The sequence below is a fragment of the Ornithodoros turicata genome, unplaced genomic scaffold (genome assembly GCF_037126465.1).
Source record: "Ornithodoros turicata isolate Travis unplaced genomic scaffold, ASM3712646v1 ctg00000746.1, whole genome shotgun sequence".
In the NCBI taxonomy this organism is placed as follows: domain Eukaryota; kingdom Metazoa; phylum Arthropoda; class Arachnida; order Ixodida; family Argasidae; genus Ornithodoros; species Ornithodoros turicata.
Window position 1 is genome coordinate 1,317,913 of NW_026999400.1, and position 22,246 is coordinate 1,340,158.

The following is a 22,246-nucleotide window of genomic DNA, read 5'->3' on the forward strand; positions in this document are numbered from 1 at the left end:
CTACAAGGAATCAACGCTGACAGTTTTCTTGCCAGCGGAGATATTCACGCGGTGCGCACAGAGGAAAGACTCAACAGCATGTATTCATTCATGGGTGATACTAAAGCCTCGCATAAGTTTAAGATATATGACAATTCTAAGTAGCCCGTTTGGAAACCATATCTCCTGACAGCAAACGTCGACTATCTCAGCGACGCTTCATCTACCTTGGTCATCCCACCGAAGAACGCACCGTGCGCGGGCGCTTAGATTCACATAGCCATTGTCATCATAACGGTATGCTAGCCACCAGTCGAGGCTGGGCTACAGTTATAATTCTTGCTAACCTCATGGCACATGTGGAGGGTTTTCGGAGGATAGGTAAGACTGCACACGTTTGCATGTGTCACGCATAAACGGGCAGCACGATGCAGGACCAACGAAACTCCCTCCTGGAAGGTGGAGTGAGTGGAGTCTGTGGTCCGACTGTTCCAAGACGTGCGCGCTTGGCCTGAGAGTGAGGGCAAGAAAATGTTACATTCGTAACATTAACGGTAAGCACACTTCTTCACCCAGTAAGCACGAACGTTTTAGGAAGTTGTCCTGTTGTCAAAACCTCCTCAAAGCCACCAACTTTTTTTCGGTGCATATGAGCGTTTGGAGGTTATGAGCATTTGGTGCTTATGAGCTACTACCTATCTCCCCAGCTGTAGCTACTACAAAAAAGGTATGAGGCAAAGCATGCTGTGTTGTATTGTATTGTATTGTGTACAGGGTAGACAACATGAACAAGAGCAAAGTATATTATCAGCTTGTGTAGGTCACACAAGCTCATAGTAGTAGTAGTAGTGGACATAGTACAATGTGTTGCCTAAGGTCTGTTACACACCGTGAAGAAAGCCTCCAGCATGCAATTGCAGTAATGCTGCACACAGGACGACGGAAAAAGGCAAATGTCTTTCAATCATGGACCATATAGTGACTCCCTTTGAAGTAAGGGTTTAATGACTGGTTGTCAGCATAATAACTCTGCCATGATCTCCCCTCTACCGACATACGTGTTCTAAGTTCATACACCTTGCCTCTTCTTCTTTTGTACAACAACCGAAGGCAGCGAGGTTGCTCCCCGTACGGAATGTCCAACAGGCAAAGACCAGGAAAGAATATTTTGCGACACTGGAGTACCCTGTCCTATTCCCGGTGGGTGGTCCGGGTGGAGCTCCTGGACGTGCTCGAGAAGTTGCGGAAAAGGAATCGGCAAACGTACACGACTCTGTAACAACCCTGCACCGCTCTTCGGAGGAGCTCCCTGCGAGGGTCCAGAATGGGACATGGGTACCTGTAACACGCGACGTTGCCCGTCACAACTACGGAAAGGTAAAGCAATCAGCAACGTTCCGTTCCAACGTCAGCGAGACCACGACGTAAATAATGTCTTCCTGGAACGTCTATTATTGTATCTTTATTCAACCCTACATACTGCCTTTCATAGCGACCTGAATCGAGAAACACACCTGAATTCGGGACTACACTAGTCTACAGGTCACGAACGCAGGACGTGGTATTGGTCTAAGATTTGGAACCGCACGTTATGGTGGTCTAAATTCTAGTGCCTCGTAGAATGTGGAAAATGGATATTGTCTTCGACGGGGCTGCAGACACTGGAAGTTCTATCCAGCTCAACCTGTGGAATGTGGGAACGCCTGAGCCCACCGAAACTGCACTGCCTCCGAAAAGAATGTGTAAACTTGTAAACTACATGCGCCTAACGAAAAATGTGATTCCATCGAATACAGATGCGAGGAAATTGTCCCGCTATCGGGCACGCATCAAACGAGCAAACAAAGTGCAATATCACCCTGCTGCCGTCTTTCCATCAACTTCCATTATTGATGTGTTGAAAAGTGCTAAAAGAGGAAAAGACGACCCACATACACCGAGCGCCAACTCTCAACTGTTTATTCACAATCCCCGTGGATCAAGCCAACAGAAAGCTTATCTCGTCGTCACCCGATAGGACCGAAGCTGTGCTCACGCACCTGTCCCCCGCCCTCCTGATATGAGGAGCCTCGTGGATATTCTCCCCGTCTTCTCCCCGTGGAGCCCCGTTCTTTTTGCCGCTTGTATCCTGCTTTGATCTCGGAGTCGTCGAACATACATTGACAATCGCCCCCCCCTCCCCCCGATTATTAATGCGTTAGCATTAGTAGTGTCAAAGTGGAAAAAGATGTGTGTGTGTGTGATATGGTGAGGCCTTACCAAGACAGAAGTATAGTTTTGACGTAAAGGGGAGATAAGAGGGTAAATGTAAATGAAGGTAAATGATAGGAAATTGAAGTAGTTGAAGGTAAATAAGAGTAAGAGATAAGTCTAATTAAAGGTAGTTAAAACAAGAAAGTTCATTTTAAGGGTAATAAATGTCGGATATATGTAATGAAGAGAAAGAATAAATGAAATTAAAGATTACCAAAGGTAACTGTAGGTTATCGAAGGTAACTAAAGGTAATTAACATAAATTAAAGATAAATTAAAGCAAGTAAACGTAATTAAAAAGAATGAAATGAAATGAACAAATGAAATGTAACTAAATGTTAATTAAAGGATAATTGAGGCTAATTAAAGGTTAATTAAATGGACATACAAAGTAATTGAAAGCGTCGGATCGGAAGTCATGTATAAACCGGAGGTGGACAACCGGAACTCAGGTTAGACAGGAAGTGAACAACCGGAAGTCGGGCTTAGCCCGGAAGTGGGTACCCGGAAGTAAAGTACAGACTGGAAAAGGCGCTTAATGCCAACACATTTCTCTCGCATTTGCCACTCAATCGATACTGAATTTGTTGATTGGCCATTACACTGTTTATATTTTCAGAGACAGCGTGGGAATGTGACGAACTTTTCACAGTTGATTCGTTTTTATTTTTATTTACAATTGGAAAACGCCTACCCGAACTTCTTAAAGGAATACTTTATTCTTAAAAGCATACCTTCATGAGCACCTGTATTTCTGACGACGGCAGAAAAGTAACGAATTCTGTGATAAAATTATGATGCCATGAGGGGTGATTCTCTTACACGTGACATCTGCACTTTGGTTTCAGACGCAATAGAAACGGCCATGAAGAACCTTAAACGTAAGTGAACCACTCCATGAAGATGGAACGTGAGTGAGGGACACAGGGACACCCTCGCATTATTCTGTTGATGCAGTTGGATTGGCTGGCCAAATCCGATACAATGCGTTCCCAGTCACGTACAGATCACAGAGCAAGAATAGTGGGTTGTGCTCCGATCTCACTGAGAACAGCCGATTGAAACTTCAGAAATTGATAATCGCCGAGGGAAAAAGCTACAGCAGAAAGTGCAGTGTCCTTAAAAAAGGCTGTCGAGAACGGATATCGGATGTCATTTTCTATACAGCTGGATCTCTCGAGTACTGTTATACGTTATAGCAAGATAACGATAGGAAGGATAGGAAACAGTAAATTGCTCGACCCCCACGGGCTCCTCTTTTGCAACCACATTCCTCTTTATTGCTTGTGACTTTTTCTTTATATTTTAAAATTCTCAGAGGAACAAGCAAGTGACATCCAGCAGTCGTCGAATCCCTGCTTCGTTCATTGAGCACTCAATCAGAAGTCACCATGTGCATTATCTTCACTCTAAGGTGTTCTGTCACCACCTCAGTTGAATTCACAAACGCATCAGAAAAAAAAAAAAAAAAAAAAAAACAGCCATGAGCGGCGCGCCGAGACCTTGGAGGTTAGACCCAATCTCCTGAAGTGACGTAATCAGGACCGTGTGAACTAGCATCACCGTAGCGATAGCAGATAGATCTCATTCTCCAGTGAAAATTCGCTTGCTACGGGCACGGCGCCTCATTACTAGGACTCTAGAGAGACTGCACGTGACGGAGTGACGTCAGCACCACTCACTCACTTTCGAACTCTCTGAAGGAGGGGAGGACTTCAAGAGGGTGCGCAGACCAAAGCTCTGCTCCACACCGCTCCACAGATCAGCCACGATGATCGTTCTTGCGCAAGAGCGCATGTTACTCGTTGCACAGTTCGTCTCAGCCAAAAAAGAAAAAAAAAAGAAAAAGAATAGAAAACAAAATATGGAGGGATACTTCACTGTCCCATAAATTTAAGGCGGACTCATTTCTTAAGGAAGTCTATGGGGATTTTTTGTTCGCAGGGTTCTCGTAAACCTCGCAAAATCTCCACACGAAACAAGTACAGGCGTGTTCTGCTCGCGTTTATCTAGGGAATGACACATTTTTGAAGGCCTGACGCGAGCCACTGATTTTTGTCGAATTAAAGTTTGTCTAATTTTCAATGCATGGGAGTCTATGGGAGATGCAACAAAATCGCTTCTCTCGACCCGCCCGCGCTTCATATTTGGGCCAAAATGATGTCATTCCCTAGAGTAGCGGTCTGGGAATTGATTGCAGTCAACCATTTCGACAAGCTTGCTGCGGTTTTCCAGATCCCTGCGAATGAAAATAATGGCTTTGTCGGTTGCTAGCACGTTCTGCACGCTGGCGCCGATTATATTTGTTCATTAGAGCGCTAGAGGAAAGCAAAACGGAGAAAACAATTTTCGGACGGTGCAGCCAACTCTCACCGGAAGCGAATGTTGACTAGATCGCATGAGTCCGCCTTAAACCGCAACTGTGTGCGCTCGGGAGCTGCAAATACCGCCAGCGTGGAAATATTACACCCAACCGAGGAAGTGATCTCCAGATCCTGAGGGAACAACAGTACATCTTGCAAACCTGATTACATCTCCTTCGGATTACACAGCCTCCTCATTGTCTCTGCACGCGTGCTGCAGTGCACCAAACACATGCAGTTTTTCTTTTCTTTTTTTTTCCCCGAAAGGAAATATATAATAATGCGGGGCTTTACGTCGCGAGACAGCTACGTAAAGCCCCGAAATCCCCGAAAGGAAACAAGAAAATAAGTGTCATCCGTGTTCTCAGTTCTAACACAAAAGACACCGTTACATCGAATAGAAATAGACGTCTGCTCTGCAGTCGTCCAATCCAATAATCATCTGCAAATAAAAAGGGATTCTTCCTTCAAATCCAGAACCGAAAATAATGAAAGGGCTTACGAACGTCGATATTGGGGAAACACGAGGGACAGAGACGATATCGCACTAAAGAAATGAGTTCTTCCCATTCTCCGCTTTCAATCTGCTCTCTCATACTGTTGAATGGTCCAGAGAAGCAAGGAGATATCAGGAAAGAAGCGGGCGAATCTGTAAAGCTCACCTGTTCCGGGGACGCCGTGGGCAACGTCTATAGCCAGTTTCCGGATTCCACATTACGGTGGACGCTCAATGGCAGATCAATAAGGCTGGACAGAGAAAGACAGTTCTTCGTCGGCGAGGACCTCAGTAAGTTCACAAGGAAGAGTACCAAGAGAAGATGGTAGAGTTGTAACAATATTTGTGTGTTTAGAAAGGGCAAAATATTACAGTAAAATCTCGGGGCAAAATTTAAAAGGAAAGGTCCGCATATATTAATAACGTTCGGCGGCGTCACTGCGTTGATCTGGAAGATCTATAGAGCGCATTATTCTCCATTGCCCGCGCACTACCAACCTTTCAGAACCACACTTTCAGTGTCTCTAATTCAGCTGGACTCTCGCCCTCTGACTATGTTAAAATTGCTTGGTCCATGGCCAAATCCGACCCACAAACGCTCTGTGCTAAAAACATTTCTAGACTTTTTGGACACAGTAGGACTTCGGTCGTCACTGAGAGACGACCGATTGTTCCATTTCACCACATTACCGCCGGCAACGGGGTGGAAGGAGTACCGCTCCCGGCGATGAAACACCCCAGTCATCCTCATTAAAATAAAGCCGTTGTTTTTGCATCCCAATACATTGCACGCAGCAACGGGGCTGCTATAGTTAAGAGGCGAGCGGGGGTATTGAGTATACCGCGCGTCGGTGGCTGTTGCATTTGTTGGAAGAAATCTCCATGACAGGCAAGCCTGAGCGATGGGCAAGACACGTAAACAAACACAAACACGAAGGCTCAAACCAGCAAGACGTTTAATTGATAACAACGAACTTCATGAACATGTAGACGGTGGGAGGGAAGACAGAGAGACGGGAATATCTCCACGGCAAAAATGGTGTGTTATAAACGTTTCTAATTTTCAGCATACAAACTTTTTCATGAACGTTATGTCATGCACAGCTGTCCAATAGTTAAGAGCAAAGTAGTTGATAAACAAATAACAGTTAGACGCATGCGATGCAAGCGATGGCACACTTGGACACCATTTTGAACTCACTGCGTGCTCTCAACTGTGGCTCCCCCTATGGGACGTCAGAAGGTGCACTAATGCTTATTTGCGGACAAAACGAGTATGTCCGCAGGAACTGAAGAAGCGGAGGGTTTTACGAGCATTTTCGTCCACGTGGATTCCAAAGCGATTTTGTTTTCGATTGGCAAACGAGGATGTCGCGTGGATATGGTCGCACCCGCGCACACATGTAACTAGAGCAGCTGTACATCGCTTGTCCGCTGAACCAATATTATGTAACGTCTTGCTGACGTTTCTGTCTTCGATTGCACTTACGTATATGTATAAGAATTGCGAGTGCAAGACACCCGGCGAAGTGGTTATGCCTAAGGACCCTGGTTTTCTGCAGCGGCAAATTCAAAATTCTGCGGCACTGACTTGAAAATTCCGCGATTTCCCGCGGCAACCAGTCAACGGCTGCTTGAAATGATAAACACTTTATTTTCTTTGGTAATGTGGTAACACAAATATTTTATAAAATTACAGATTGAAAGCACTGTTGTGGCTCAGCATTACATGCATGATATCTTGTGTTCTCCTCTGACAAAGACAAGGGTCTGTCACCTGCAATCATTTTATACCTGCTGAAAGATCTTTCAGGATCTACAGAGTTTATAGGAACTTTATAGGAAGATTATAGGAAGGAGCTTACAATACATGCCCTGTGGAAGTTACAGTGTCACCCTTTTAGTTTCACGGCTGTAGGCTTAAGAGTCTTTAAAGGCAAACTCCCAGACATGAAATCAAGGTCCCCCACTGCCACCGCTAAACTGCACACGGGAGGGACTCCGCCCCTTTCTCAGGCGAAGTATGCACAATAAACTTGGGCTAACGTTGGGCTTAAGCTAAACTACAATCTGTCTGTACTGGTCCTGCAGCATGGGCAGTTTCGTAAAGCAGGCATCACCTCATGCAGGGAAGCTTCAGGTGAAGCCCAGTTTCGGGAGGTGTCGCTCGTATTCGGCAAATAGTCAGATATTCGAAAATCCGAATATTGGTATTCGATTCGCGAATGAACTACTTCGAGTGACTGACATTTGATTCGAATTCGAGAACTCTAATATCCGCACACCCCTAAAAATAAGGGATTCCGTCAAATTCTGTGCCAAAGGAAGGTTCCGCGACGAACTCTGTATTCTGCGATATTTCGTGGAATCGCGGTAAACCCCGGGCCTTAGTTATGCCTATATCTTCAAATGCCAAGACAGGAAAGTGCTTTGTTTTCCGCGGACTCTTTCGTACAGATGTCCCTGTCCGGTAATCTTACGGCGCATAACTTAGACGAGGAACTTGCTACCATCTCCCGGCAGGCAGACAGCGTTGTCACAAAACAAGGTCTACGCTTTCCTTGCTAAGTTTCTGCTGTATTTCCGAAGATGGCTTTGAGTGTTCGCTTTTATGTTCACTGTGTTAAAAAAAAAAGATAAAAAAGAAAAGAGCTGGTGAGCAGCATCTAGCTATTTATGAGTTACAAGACTTTCGTGCATGAAACTGCACTTCTGTACTCCTCAAAATGAAGAAGTGCACGTACATGGACGGAAATCTTGAAATTACTAAATCGATAGATGCATGCTTCTAACCTTTTCTTTTTTTAAATTTGAATTACTATCTTGTCGGCAACTTGACATTGTTGTTACACACTTTATTATGTTTACTTATATCCACATTATATGTTTACATTCTGCCTGTTTCGCATGTCACTGTTGAAGTTGTGGGCATTGTAACACGTACGTAACGTGCATACCAAAACAAAATATTATAATGTCTAAAGATAATCGTCAAATATGGAAAATGGCGCTGAGCAAAAGCACTGAGCAAAACTAGCACGAAATATATCGCCATCATAACATAGCAACAAAATCTTCGAAAAAATCGCTGATTAATATACAAGATGTTTCAATAAAAATACATTGAGAGCAGCACAGATGCCGTGTTTATAGTTGAGCTATACGGCAAGGCGGTCATCCCCTCCAAGAGAGTACATCACTACTAGGTGACTACATAAATTCATTAATTAACTATTTAATTACGTGCTTTCCTGCAAAAGCGTGACAGCAGAATGGAAGGCAATCTTCGTTGAAAGCATTTCAATGTTTAAACCATCTCGAAACGAGCACATACGTAGAATTATCCATCGACGGATATTGCGATGCATTTTTTTTTAAAATTCGAAACCAAAACCGGGCGCCTCAGGAGCGCATCACCTTCTTCGTCGCCGGCTTATCCAGGCCGCAGAGCGTTTGATCCCACCAGCAAATCAACATCAACTCCAATAGTTTACGTCGCTCCAACGTGGCTACGTTGCCCTCTGACGTGCTGACGTCGAAAGGAGGCAATCCTCCCTGCGCGTCAGATGCGCGCAGTTTCCGTTCATTTGCATAGCATAACCCTAATGAAAAACTCTACAGAAAATCTCACAAAATATCTCTTGCGTTATTCTAAGAGATTTTATGTGTTTTAATTGGACATTCTCACAGAATTTATTACAGAGTTTCTCACAAAGCAATCTCTCAGAATTGCCCCCCCCCCCCCACAGTTTCTTACAGAAATCTTACAGGATTTCCTTTAGACTTCTTACCAGGAGAAAAAAGGAGAATAAGAGCCACAGAATCCAGCATGTGTGCTTTCCATTCTTTATTGAGATCACTTGGGAAGCTTTCAATACGAAACACTGGTGAATCAAGCCATCGCTAGATATCACACAAATAATAACCCAAGGAACTTGATTCAGTTGTTCTGTACTTTTGAAATGGCATCCGCGCGCCATCCACGCACACTACCGTAAAAGCGTTCAATGCATTGTACACATACTTGAAATCTCAAATGCGATGACCAAAAAATTTCTTCGTGTGACTGTGCCAAGTTAATGTTTTGCAACACGTTGGGAACGCGTTGGTTTTCTTGCATAAAAGCACCATCCAACTTCCTCGAGACGAGAATGGGTTACGACCACAAACTCGCATCCAATGCGCTAATTCGCGCTGCGTGCCGCTTCTTACGAGTTTAACCTATAATTAAAAGCATTTCAAAAAGCACGGTTACAACAACATGTGTGTGCGTGAGAGATAGGCATAGAAATATGTAACATACCGTTTCCCCAAAGCACAGTTGCTATAACGATCTCACAGCATTCTACCTTCCGACCGACAGAGTACCTGCAAACAGGAGTAAAGACTCATAAAGAATGGGAATACACAGCACCGACGATTATATACGACACGCACACATGCTACATACCTCAAACGCGACGAAAATCCTGAATGCCAGGCGGTATTTGCTTGAGATGCGTAGCTGCGTCCATGCGCTTCCTCGTTTCAAAGCAGACTAGCTAGCTTGATGGCAGTTGGAACAAACGCCTCCAGTAATGTACGATGGAATATCATAACGGGTTATAAAATAGATAGCTTCACTATGAACGACAAATCGGAGCAACCATGGCACTTCTACCTAACAGGGAATATTCACAAACATACGAAATCGCACGAACTACTTTCCAACACGGACGACATATCACTCTCCGGCCCGTCATTTTTTGCTTAATGTTCATCCGACATGGAAATATCCTTCAAAATTTCTCTTAAGACTGAAGCGAGGTTCGTGAGAAAGTCAGTCCTGTATTAATTGCTTTCTCATAGAAATCACAAGGTCATACCCTGAATTATCCCACAGGATATTTTGTCATTGATGTGCCTATGAGAATATGTTTACGAATCTGTATCCTCTGTAGGAAATTCTGAGAGAATGCTATGTTTCTATGAGATTTTCTGTAGTGTTTTTCAACCGGGTTAATTCAGCGATATTTAGACGCAAGTGCTTGTCTCGGGATTTTCTAAAGATAGAAATGGCTTCAGCGATATTTAGACGCAAGTGCTTGTCTCGGGATTTTTTAAAGATAGAAATGGCTTCAGTGAGCATTGTCTCACATTCTGCTATCTCGTTTTTGCTCGAGAGCCCCTAATTAAATATTTAAATAAGAAATTTTAGGTAACTAGCCCTCTGAAAGTACATACTCTTAACGTTAACGTTACGTCTTGACGTTAACGAGAACACACAAGGACAGCGTTCAATTAGTTACTGAAATTTATTCAGATAAACGCAATATCCACGAAAGTCCAGCGGTGAGTCAGCTGTGAATCTGCGGTCAGTAAACATTGCCCCGCTAGACGTGGCCTTTCTTTCTCTGGACTTTGCTGGTTAGTGTGTTCGTCTGAATAAATTTCAATTGCTCGTTGAACGCTGTCCGTGTCCGTCGCGGTCCCTGTGTGTTCTCTATAAGGATGTTCTGTAGCAAACAACATGCTCTACACTGTCTCGCCTTACATACTCCCTTCGAGAGAACATCCGCCTGATCGTATAACGCACCTGCAAAAACGGTATCTGTACTGCTCTCATAGCATGTAATAAAAAATCTGTAAAGAATAATAATAAAAACGTACCCTGAATAGTAAACAACCACTTCCGCCGTGGCAGTATTCGGTTTTTGCAACTTAGGCTCATTCTAAACTCGTATTCGCCACGTTACAATGGAATGTTTATTGCTGTCATTTGCGCACCTCTGGTATTATGAGGCACGTTCGAGTCCTTCACTGCAATCATCCTATAATTCACGTTATGCAGGGTGTTTCAGTTAAATCCCCGGGCTAAATAATTCGCGAACGGGTGCACCAATGGAATAATATTTTTTTTTTTTCAGAAGTATCTCTCCGATCTCTACAAGCTGCGTACTTTGTGAATGAGTGGGAGGCGCTTATTATTTAAATAAAAATTCAAATAAGTCGTAAAAAACATAACTTTTAAAGCAGGGTGCCGTCGGCATTAAAATGGGTACTACCCCCTTTTTGCGACCTTCAGTGTACACTTTTTAGAGAAAAATCTACCACCGAAGCGGGTGATTTGTTGCAGTAATTAATTGGTAGCGGTTTACATATTTTTGTAGCGGCTGGTCGTGGCGAAGCGCAAAAAGACGTAATTAATTGGTGTAATTAATCCGTGTAAGGATGTTATTCGTTGGTGGATAAGGGAGTGGAAGAGCGTCCTTTTGCGCTTCACTGCGACCAGCCGCGACAAAGATATGTAAATTGAAACCAATTAATTGCTGCAACAAATGACCAGCTTCTGTGCCAGATTTTTCTCTAAAAGGTATCCACTGAAGATCCCTAAAGGGGTAATACCCATTTTAATGCCAACGGCGCCCTGCTTTAGAAGTTGTTTTTCATGTTGCTCACTTGAATTTTTATTTAAATAATGCGCACCTCAGGGCAGTTTGTAGATGGTATAGGACAGATACTTGTAAACGAGAAAGTTCTTCGATCAGTGCACCCGTTCGCGAATTCGAATTATTCAGCTGAAACGCGATGTATAGCTCTCTATACTTGCTTCATGTATAGCTGGTAAGATTTTGTGTGAAAACTGTGCGTTCAGGCTATACAAGACAAGTTGCGACTGCTTTTTGCACTATCGTGAGGTTTCTTTTGTTTGTACTCAAATGCAACTAATGTTCTTCACACTTCCCTGCATGCAAGTCTCGCATTGTTTATGTTCTCCAAGTTGTATTCGAATATCTCTTTGAAGTAACGTAATAGAGTTGCCGAGTACAAAAACTGAATGCGTTCTTTGTACTGCTTCCCATCACAGCACTCATGAACCTGAGCACTGTCGATTCTGGAGTGTATATTTGTTGGATGGACTATCAAGAAGGGAGCTCTGTAGCTGTATCTATGGCATCCCTCACAGGTACGCGACAACGAAATGGTTGGTTGGCTGGTTATGGCGGCATGTCGTACGGAGGATCGTGGGTTCTGGGTCCACGTCACAGGGAACTGAGGAGACATCAGGGATGGGCATAAATGAATTTTTGATGAATTGAAAAGGACTATAAAGTGAAAGGCAACCACCATGCTTTTACATACTGCCAGGTACACCTTGGCTTTGTGATGACACACGCAAGCCATAACGTCTCAATCCTTAATATTTTTCACACTAACGAATTTCAAAGGCTGATAATTTCGCGATCGCAGCGTCCACAGACGTCAGCCACGGGGCACATTGGAGCATGTATATGTCACGTGATATTTAAGTACTACGTAACGCATTTGAGACAGGTTACTAATTACAATTGCACCTGTTTTGAAGCATAACAGCAACTCATGAGCAGTTCGGTCTAAACTTTTTGTAAACTATAAGAATATCCGCGGCGTCTTCTCCACTGCCACTACCCACGGTCTCGACGTAAGTAGAGTGACAAGAATAGGGTGCCTCAATACTAGCTCCCTCTGCACAGTTAGTTGATCATAGTTGAATGGTAGACAGAACTAATGGGTCGTCTGCTACGAATTTCCGCCATTTTTACGCCCACGGACAGCTCGCGGTGCGTTCACAAAAGTGTAGCTATCCGCTTGGCTATACACACTACATTTTGGAGCTCAGTAAATACATAGCTGATGAGGTTTGAAAAAGTACGTGAAACCGGGATACAGCTTTCGTACATGGTAAGCTTGGGCGTAAACATGGCGGCTCTGCGACATTCACTTCTGTAAAGGGTGGCTCCAAACAAGAAGATAAAAGCTGTGAAAGTCGCTTTGGTATCGCGGCTCTGTGTAAAATCTCGCATCTAGGCTATTTCTACGGATGTCTGGTTTGCGTTGTAGTGTTCCGGGATGCACCAACCGTGGCACTTTCGATTAGCCTAGTTGGTTGCGTTCGCAATAGAACGCGCGTGAGTCGCCTCAGGGTAGCCGCGCGTTTCGGAGTCCACAAATTATGCTTGCCGCAGCAATCTTTCAAAACCGATTGCATGTTGGAGACGTGTTGCAGCTCTAAGTAACGCATATTAGTATTAACACCTCAGTATTAGCGCCTGCATGAGCACATTATGATGATGGCTTTTTTGACTGAACGCTGCAGTGGTCATTTGTACTGAAATCATCACATCGTCAGACTGATGGAATATCATGCAGTGAGGAATTGACCGATATCTTTTCGAGCTCGTATTTCAAAGCGCTTCCTCAGTTCCTATTGCTTTCTAATGTAAGTTCTCAAGAGATACTTGTATAACATTTTCTCCTGATTATTATTTTTGCTGCAGTTCGAAGCAAGGAACCCTCGTTGTCGCTCAATTCGCCCGCATGCCTCCTTTTATTCTGCAACGTGGAGACACTTCAGAAGGTACTCACCAATGTTTCGCTCGAGTGGAGGCACAATGGCACACTCAGCAAGAGTATAAAGAAGCCCGGAAGGGTAAGTGGGGTCTCTACACGTTCTATGAATATATTCTGCTTAGCAAAGGCGGAGGGGTTGCCTTTGTTATGTGCCCTTACAAAATCAACGAGGACGGGTAATTGCAAAGCTAGCGTTTTAATGGGCTTTGATGAGACGGGGCAACAGTAGTTGGTAGCAAACAATGTAGGGGTGCTTATTTTTGCGGCCTCTCAATATACAAGTAGTTTGCATTAATAATCCTAGAAATATACGACACAAATTGATTCTATAGAGAGGGCCTTTGACTGTCTTGTATTGTGCCGTACCCTTCGCATGCATACGGCATGTTATTACCACGTGTTGTCGCATTTAAAGCGACGGTCCAGACCCAGAGCTAAATGGTTGCCGTTAAGAGGCACCTTGCAAAATATTTAAAATTCTCCCGCAAAATACTTATAATTGAACTTCCTAGCCGCCGTCACGTCTGTAACCTCTGATTTCTGTTCTGCAAGGCAGTCAGGACACCGATTGGAGACTGTCTTTGTTGACTATGTTTTACCATCTTTCAAAGCAGCCGCCCTCAGTCACTTATTTCATCTCGGTCGCACGCCCTTGTGACATCCGCGTGGGTGCGGTATGTCTTGCATACGTCACAATGAATCCGTATCCGGATGTGAACATGACATTCATTCTTCAGGTGTATCTTAAAAACTCACGACGGTCTTCTCAGCGAAATTTTGCATTTGTCATCTATATACACGTCACCTAAACAACTCAAATCCCGAGATCGCGGGTTCGAACCCGGCCGAGGACGCCAGCAACCTGGTGGCAGGGTACAAGTTGCTTAGACACGCCGTCATCCGCTAGGGACGTTAAATACGGGGTGCCGTGTGATGCGCTTTTATCGCACGTTAAAGAACCCACAGGTGGGCAAAACCAATCCACAGACCGACCGCTGTGGCGTCGCTCATGATCTCAGTTGTCTCGCGACGTAAACCCCCAATTATAATAATAAAGCAAGTCAAGTTTCCCAATGGATCGACTGTTTCAGACTTTCCCTTCAAGCATACAAAAGTCACGCGAGTTTCGGAGATTTTTGAACTTGATGTATTAGCAGCCATTGAAGAGACACCATTAGCTGAAGGCCATTCCGAGGAAGTTATCCCTCGGTGCGACCTGTGTCCTCACAGTTCTTTGAAGCACGTTAAACACTCTAAGGCTGTTAGGAACGTTGCGTTTCTGATGCTACCGCTGATGCCAACATTGCAGACTGTTTCTCTGTATGTTCCTGAAACCAAGGAATCCGACAGCGGTGAATGGGAGTGTCGAATCATAGACAATAACGACAAGTCATCCTGGACTGCGGCTTGGTTTCAAGTCAAAGGCGAGTTCGCTTTCTTCTATTCACTCATTTCCGTTATAAATACCGTGTTCCGAAGGCATTTTCTCGCATGCATGTTCTTCAACCATTTGTTTCGAGACTTTGTAGAAACAGTAATAACCTACTATGCAGTGCGGCCGAGGCAAGACTTCGTAGAAGCAGTGTCCCAAGATCACGCTGCATTAGGCGTCTTTGGAGTAATCCTTGGTTCTGCTGTACTATATTTTGCTTGTGGGTGGATACGCCTTTCAAAGTGAGTCTGCTTCAAATCCATTTTGATTAGAAATAGTTGCGTGTGAATCTTATTTAAATATGTAGAAAACTTGCTCTGAAAAGCATGACGAATCTTGCGGCATCCATTCGGGTTTGTAAACGCGTCTCTGGATTGGTGCTTTGTAGGAGTAGTGACAACCATCAAAACGCAGACTGCCAGCACCTGAATGACGAGAGAGTAAACAATGCTGTTACATTAGCAAAATTTCAGCGGTTGTTGTCACATTAGCAAAAGTTGTCACATTAGCAATGTTAGCACATTAGCAAAATTTCAGCAGGAGCCCTTCAACTAGCACAATAGAGTGCACTCGCAAACAAAGCCACGATGGCGCCGCAAGGTATCCTACAACAAACGTTTTGTAATATTAGTTGAAATCGACGCGACACGAGCGAGCTTTTGTCTTCTGTATTGTGCTAGCTCTCATCTCTGTAGGGGAGAGCATTAGCCTTGTGTTGTCGTTCAATGAAGATACATGGGATTGACAGTCGAACAGTGAAAGGCGGTCATCATTTCGAACAATTTGTACCGTTATTACCATTACGAATACGTCAACTACTTTTTGAACTGTCTTCTGCTGACAAACGAAACATGATTTACTTCGCAGAAAAATAACGGCGGAAGCACGACGGGAGATCAAGATATTCCAGCGAGTCAGCAGCATGAAAACTGCTCTCTCCAGCATGGACGAAATTTAGGCACAATTATTCGCACGTTCTGTGTCTGGACAAGTGCCACTCTGTGTCTGAAATAATTTACACGTGCTCTACATTTGGGAGTATATACACTAATGCTACTGTTGATACACATTGGCTGTGAATCGTTTTGATATGTGCTACAATATGCAAGAGATTAAAGCAAAGCTGTGAGATACGTTGCTACCAGGCAGCACAACTCACTGCACGTACCAATAGAAACGGAATCAGTGTATTGTCTTTTGGGAAAATACTTAAAGGGATTATCTCATTCGAGGACGTATTAAAGTTCCGGACTCCCTCTGCAGCTAACACCATGATGACGTAAGCCAGACACACGAATGGGAGCGCAGCGCAGGCGATTGTCTCCCAGGTCCTTCTGCTTGGCGTTCGCATCGCAATATACTAAGTAAAGAATCCTCGTTAAATACGCCACCTTTTGCTTGCAGTGCGAGTTCTGACGTGACCATGACCATGTTGCGTGGAACACGGTGTTAAGCTCCTGGCTGCACGAACACGTCCGACGCTAACCAGAAACAACATTCCGTAAGCTGATCACAGAACAGACGCCGTCCCCTAGTATTCCGGCTCGCCCGCCCGCTTGTCGGTCGGTCGGTCGCCAAGGCTACCAAGGTCCCTCCAACCGCTCCTTGATTGGTCTCGTCCACGCCCAAGAGCGCTCACTGATTGGCCTTGTCCGGGTGACGTTTCCAGAGGGGGAGTCCCGGAATACTTCAATATGCGTCGTCTGCTCTTGCCATGTGTTACATCAACTGCACACGAACGATGCCACGAATTCGCGTCGAATTTTCGGCGTTATTGTTATTTTCGCTATTTTTTGTTATTGTTATCTCGAATATTGTTATTTATTGTTTCGGCGTTATTTTTAATCACTATATATACATAGTGATTAACACTATGTACAACGGCATGATCGACCGGGAAGGATGCGATAGTCCCTTTAACTCATGGTGGGTTGCTCACGAGTGCAGAAACAATACATGCCCTGGATCTCTCATGTCTGCAATTCCTATGCATCCTGTGTCTCGGGGTTACTTTTCAATCATGTTTCACCAGTTAGCCTGAACTTTGAATCGTATCCCCGTACTATCTATCATCTTAACACATGCCCGTAAGAGCAATGACCATGGTCCATGTATTTACAATATTCTCATGACAGGGTGGTGCTGGAATTCCGTAGGGGCGTGTGTGACACCCGTATCTGCTGACTTTTTGGCCTTTTTGGCAGGTTTTCGTGTGGTGGTGGTGGTGAGGAGTGGGCGGCGTCAGGGTATGTGGGGGATGCTGGGAAAATTCTCGCTGTCGCGATTGCTATAACTAATTTACCTTTGTAGCATGATAATATAATGACGTGTACTGTGACGCTGTCGGCCATGGCAAGTGAATGTGCGAAATGTGGGAGAACTAACAAGACAGGAAATATCATTCGAAGAACAATACTTACTGGTCGTTTATTCATTGAGTTAACTTCCGGGCGTTTCTGATACGTGTTTGGTGCTTAGTTGTTAGTTGTTAGCATAGGTTTACACTAGCTAATTCCCAGCTTTGTTTGACTTTGCACGATGAAGTCTGTCTCAAACGTTAATTTGACTGTAGTGCCAACTTCGAGGTTCCCCTTTTTGGTTCTCAAAGCGCAGCGCCTTCCGCTCGATCCTCTCAAGTCGGCGGGATTGCGTTTTATCAGACCAGAGCGTCTCGAGTTAGCCTCAAACTGAGCGGACGACTGTGACAACATTGTAATTGAGTTTGTGAGACACATAGCTAGATTAGGAGAAGGTAGGTTGATAGTGCAACTGAGAATGTTGCATTACTGAAGCCCCTTGAAGCAGTCTTGGTTCAAAGAATGCCTGAGGGCGGAGCAAGAATGCGGCGGGAAGCATCTAATGATTTTCTTAAGCTACTGGTTTCATTGTGCTTTCCAGAACGGAGCACGCGGTGCCCCCAGTGGTAAGTCTAAAAAACGCTTAGATACTTTTGCCACAACGTATTACAAATTACTAACAGACATTCAATTTTACCGTATAATTTGAAACTAGCTCCCATCGAACACCTTGTACAATGTTACCAAGGTGCGCAAATACGTAGAGGTGCACGCGGTTATATCCGCGCGACATCCTCGTTTGCGGATAGATGTAAGGACTGTGCGACCAGAGCCCGTGGTGCCGCATGCGGCCTGCGGAGAAAGTATCCTAAGTGACAGCCATCGAGTAGACTAGTGCTCAGTTAGCGTGTAAAGTGTGAACGTTTTTCGTTGCCGCGAGAGAACTGTTGCATCGCTGATTGTGCAAATACCTACATGGCAAATACCTAGATGGCGATGTTGGCGATTTCACACGTCGTCGCTTGAATTCTGTCTTGTGTTCAACCTACCTCAGTGAATATGTACAATGCCTGATGAAGCTGGGAATAACTTATCCTTGCCACCATAGGTGGCACTGATGGCAGTGAGTGAGTGCGCCCCCTGGGCAGCCGAACGAGCCCAACGTCCATGGGTTGGTGTGTGGAGGGTGTCCCCGTGCTGTATGATGTTTAGGCATGGCACGAATCAGCTTGGCACTGAACCAGTTGACCGGGAACAAGAGTAGTTTTTGTAAATTTCATAAAGACTCACTCCGTTAATTTCAGAAATAAAGAAACACGGAAAAACCTATCGGACAATAGCTTTCCGTTCACGTTCCTTTTGTTTTTGCTGCTTAGCACGGTGGTTTTCTACCACTCTGCAGTTGAGGGTGCGCAGTTGATGTGAGAGGGCGAACCGAATGAGCCCCCCAAATTCTTTCGCATTTATGTAAAATGCTATTTGGTGTTACCGTGTGGCACTGAACGAGTGTCATTTAGGGCTAATATCGTTCGCTGGGGATGATATTCAATTTGCCGTGCGACAGTGGCATAACATAACAACGTAGATTTTTTCCTGCAAGTGCAATTACCGCGGATAAGCGTATATACTCAAATCCGCGCGTCTGCGGATACAACAATATCAATAAAACAACATACACATACACACACAACACATATACACGTGCGCGCGCTCACACACACACAACACATACACGCGCACACACGCATGCATTTCAACTAGCGCGGTTTTACGGATGCGGTCACGGATCTCACGTGCGCGGATACCATGCCGATACTATCAATCTTATACACACACGCACTCGACCTCCGGTACAGGCATAGCTACAATGAGTAACGAACACATCAACAGGGAGCGAGAGAGTTTTAATGCAGGTATGTTTTAGAAAAGAAGCTTTATTGAACTTCTCCAACCGAACAAATAACTCATCAACAACAATAAACGGAACCGAAACTCCGCAAAGAACAACATGAGAAACAATATTTCTCAACCACCATCCCGTGCAACTTCTTCCGATAACGTGACAAATGTGAAGACATGAGAGTTAGCCGCAGATCAGGCATATGCTCAAAACAATGTAGAGAAGTGGGTTTCCGCAGAAGCAGATACCCAACGCCGAGAATGCGACTATGTACCATTTCATCTAATGTACAAAATGTACAGGAAAAAATCTGCGTCAGAGTGTGTGTACAAACTGTGCTTCGCCTGTATGTAATTATATATGTATGCATATATTATGTATTTTTTAAAGTGCAACATCTTCAAAGCACCGTACACATGTCTCTGCTCGAAACGAGAAAAGTGTCAAGCAAAAATATCTATATTACAGGGCACGTCCACTCACTCTTTTTCGAGACAAGAAAAGCTCGTATGTGCTTAATTCCTAGAACGTCCCTTCGAGATTGCGCGGAATTAAAATAGACGCGCTGTTTTATTCCATGTTATTATACTTGATGGCCACCGACGTTTAAGTGAGGACTCTACCGCCGTCTGGGCCATTTCGTGCTGCCATTGCAGGAAAAAAAAACGCAGCTTTTACGGCACAGTGAATATAAACAACCGGAAAATAGCGGAACCATGCTGCTGCATACAGTTCTGCATTAACAGCACTTGGCGAGAGCCGCGTAGTCATATTATGGGGGAAGAAAAGTAGCCTTTTAACTCCTTCCTATGACACTGCCATTTCAGCCGCGCCAAACAGCCGGCCTGCACTGCACTGCTGAATAAACGTCCACAACCGTACTTGCGCGTATATTGTGAGTTGTGATATCTGCGATAGTTAGAATATAGCTTTCAGGGTTCATTCCAGCACTTTTTGTTTTGTAATTCCGCTGTACAACTTTGCTCTACGTACTTTCATACACCAAGAGGAGGGCAACGCCAGAAGGAAATGCCCACAATAACACGAAGTGTTGCTCCTTGTTGCATTCATATCATATGTTGTTTCATGTGCACAAGACGCTAGTTGGCGGATTACACGCACTATCATCATGTAAACAGGAAGAGTGAACACGATTTTTCCTTTAATAACATTGGAGCACGTCCAGAGTATTTGATGTACTGAAAGGAAAAGAATCCTTCGTATGAACCTTTCGGTCTCGAACGAATCCAGTGAACAAAACAGAGGCGCTTGGCCATGGACAGGAACAAAAATTGCTGTGATAACAAAACAGTTTGTATTCTTCCGGAATACATGTTCCGATATAACAATACCACAGTACTTATATTGGTGTAACATACGGCATCGGCAAACAATCCATCCCTCGCTTACTTTTCATGGTTACGTGTTCAACCCACGAGAATCACCATCTGCAAGAGGCAGGCAGCGTCGTTGCACATATTGCCGTTGCAAAGGCTGCTGATTTCTAAGCGCGTAGTACGAAAATATTCACTTTTCATGAAGACAAATGATCAACAACGCTTATCCTGTACAGCAAGGCTTAACTTCATTCTTCCCACCACGGTGAAATGTGCAAAACGTAGCTTTGTGCTAATTACATAGCGCATATGTGCAGAGATATATCGTTGCAAGGTACTTCGGCGCAATTAGGTTCGAATCCCGCATTCGACTGTAAAAGAGCGGGCATCCGTACATCCATTTAGCCTCCTGACGTTCCATACACACACATATATATAAGGTGCACAAATAATTACAATAGTGTATTCTATATAGAACAATGGGAACCTACAGGAATAATGCCGTGTTGCAGACTTGGAGAGTCCTGACGCCCCACAGTGCTGTCCAGCTGTAACTACTGAGCAGTAAAGATTGACATTCACAGGATGACTATACATACCAGTGTTCAGCGTAGGAACGGCACGAAATGTAGTCCGTCAAACCCATCACAGTTATTCCGCCGGAGAAATTATACCACGACGCAACCTGGTGCCCCGTGAAGAGCTCCTGTATAGTTTCGGTGCCGGCGCTCTACCTACGGAGACGTAAAAATGACGCGGCTAGGAGCTGTTGCCAATAGGGACAAGCATAGGGCGAGGATTAATACGAGCGTTCGGAACGAGTATAGTGCGTCACGATCGGTGTCAGGTTGAAACCTATCGAAAATGGGGAAAATGACCTGTAGCCCTGTAGCCAATGACCTGTAGCCAATGTGGTGTAGCCCTAAGGCGAGGGATGGCGGAACATCCAGCAGACGACAAGTCATGGACGGAGCATAGTTATTTAATGTACCTTTATGCCGCACCCTGTATGTTGCGATACCAATCCTGTCGCTGTATAGCCAACACTACTATTCCAAACTTCATACTGGGTTGTGTCAGTAGGACTCGGCGTTGCTCAGACGAATGGTCATAGAAAACATCGCTTAAAGTAGCCAAGTCCGGCCCCTTATATGCCATTTATTAGTCACGATGCTACCCAACGCTTGCGTACATTTCGGACATATGTGGTCCATTTTCGAAGCTTTGTTACTACAAGTCTGCTACTTTAGCGTTTCTTCTGATATGTTTCGTGTAAGAACGGCACGAAATGTAGTCCATCAACCGTACATTATTACTGCACCGCCACCAGGTGGTGCCCATAGTACTTCACGAGTTAGCCTTATCCGCGTACTTGCAGCCAATAGGAACAAGCGAAGGGTGGGGCTTAAACATGCCGTTCTTAGGCTGAACACGGTCGATTAGATCGCGATCTGCTAGTAATTAGCTTGTTCCTATGTGAACTGTCAACAATATAGTCGTCAATATAGTCGTCAATAATTGAGATTAGGTTTTGCGCAGCACCATCCCTACCACATTTTCAGTAAGTGCAAGTTGTTAAAATTGTAAAGTGGATATCAGACGTTACTCGTATGCATGCTCAAGCTGTCAACCTTGTCCGTCGCATAGTTACAGCACGCGGCCTGTCGGAGCTTCGGGACATTTCCAAGCTGACGGTCTTGTGTAGAGAATAATGGGAAACCTGAGTGATATTCAGGTTACCTATTGCTTCGTAAGAATGCCCTTGTTCCAAAATGGGATTTGGGCAAAGGAACTGGTTCGCCAAAGCGCAGTATGGGTG

The 22,246-nt window shown here is 44.5% G+C and overlaps 2 protein-coding genes across 5 annotated transcripts in view; one reads left to right on the forward strand and one right to left on the reverse strand.

The window, feature by feature from the left end:
* Positions 1–22,246, reverse strand: part of LOC135374808 (uncharacterized) — a 390,710-nt gene that overhangs the window by 47,552 nt on the left and 320,912 nt on the right. The window lies entirely within an intron of this gene.
* On the forward strand, positions 285–16,064 carry LOC135374809 (uncharacterized). Its single transcript, XM_064607737.1, has 10 exons — positions 285–360; positions 414–533; positions 1,090–1,356; positions 3,081–3,113; positions 5,209–5,382; positions 11,939–12,037; positions 13,389–13,540; positions 14,771–14,885; positions 15,015–15,135; positions 15,761–16,064. The coding sequence occupies exons 1-10, from the start codon at positions 330–332 to the stop codon at positions 15,849–15,851; spliced, it is 1,203 nt and encodes a 400-aa protein (XP_064463807.1). The 5' UTR covers positions 285–329; the 3' UTR covers positions 15,852–16,064.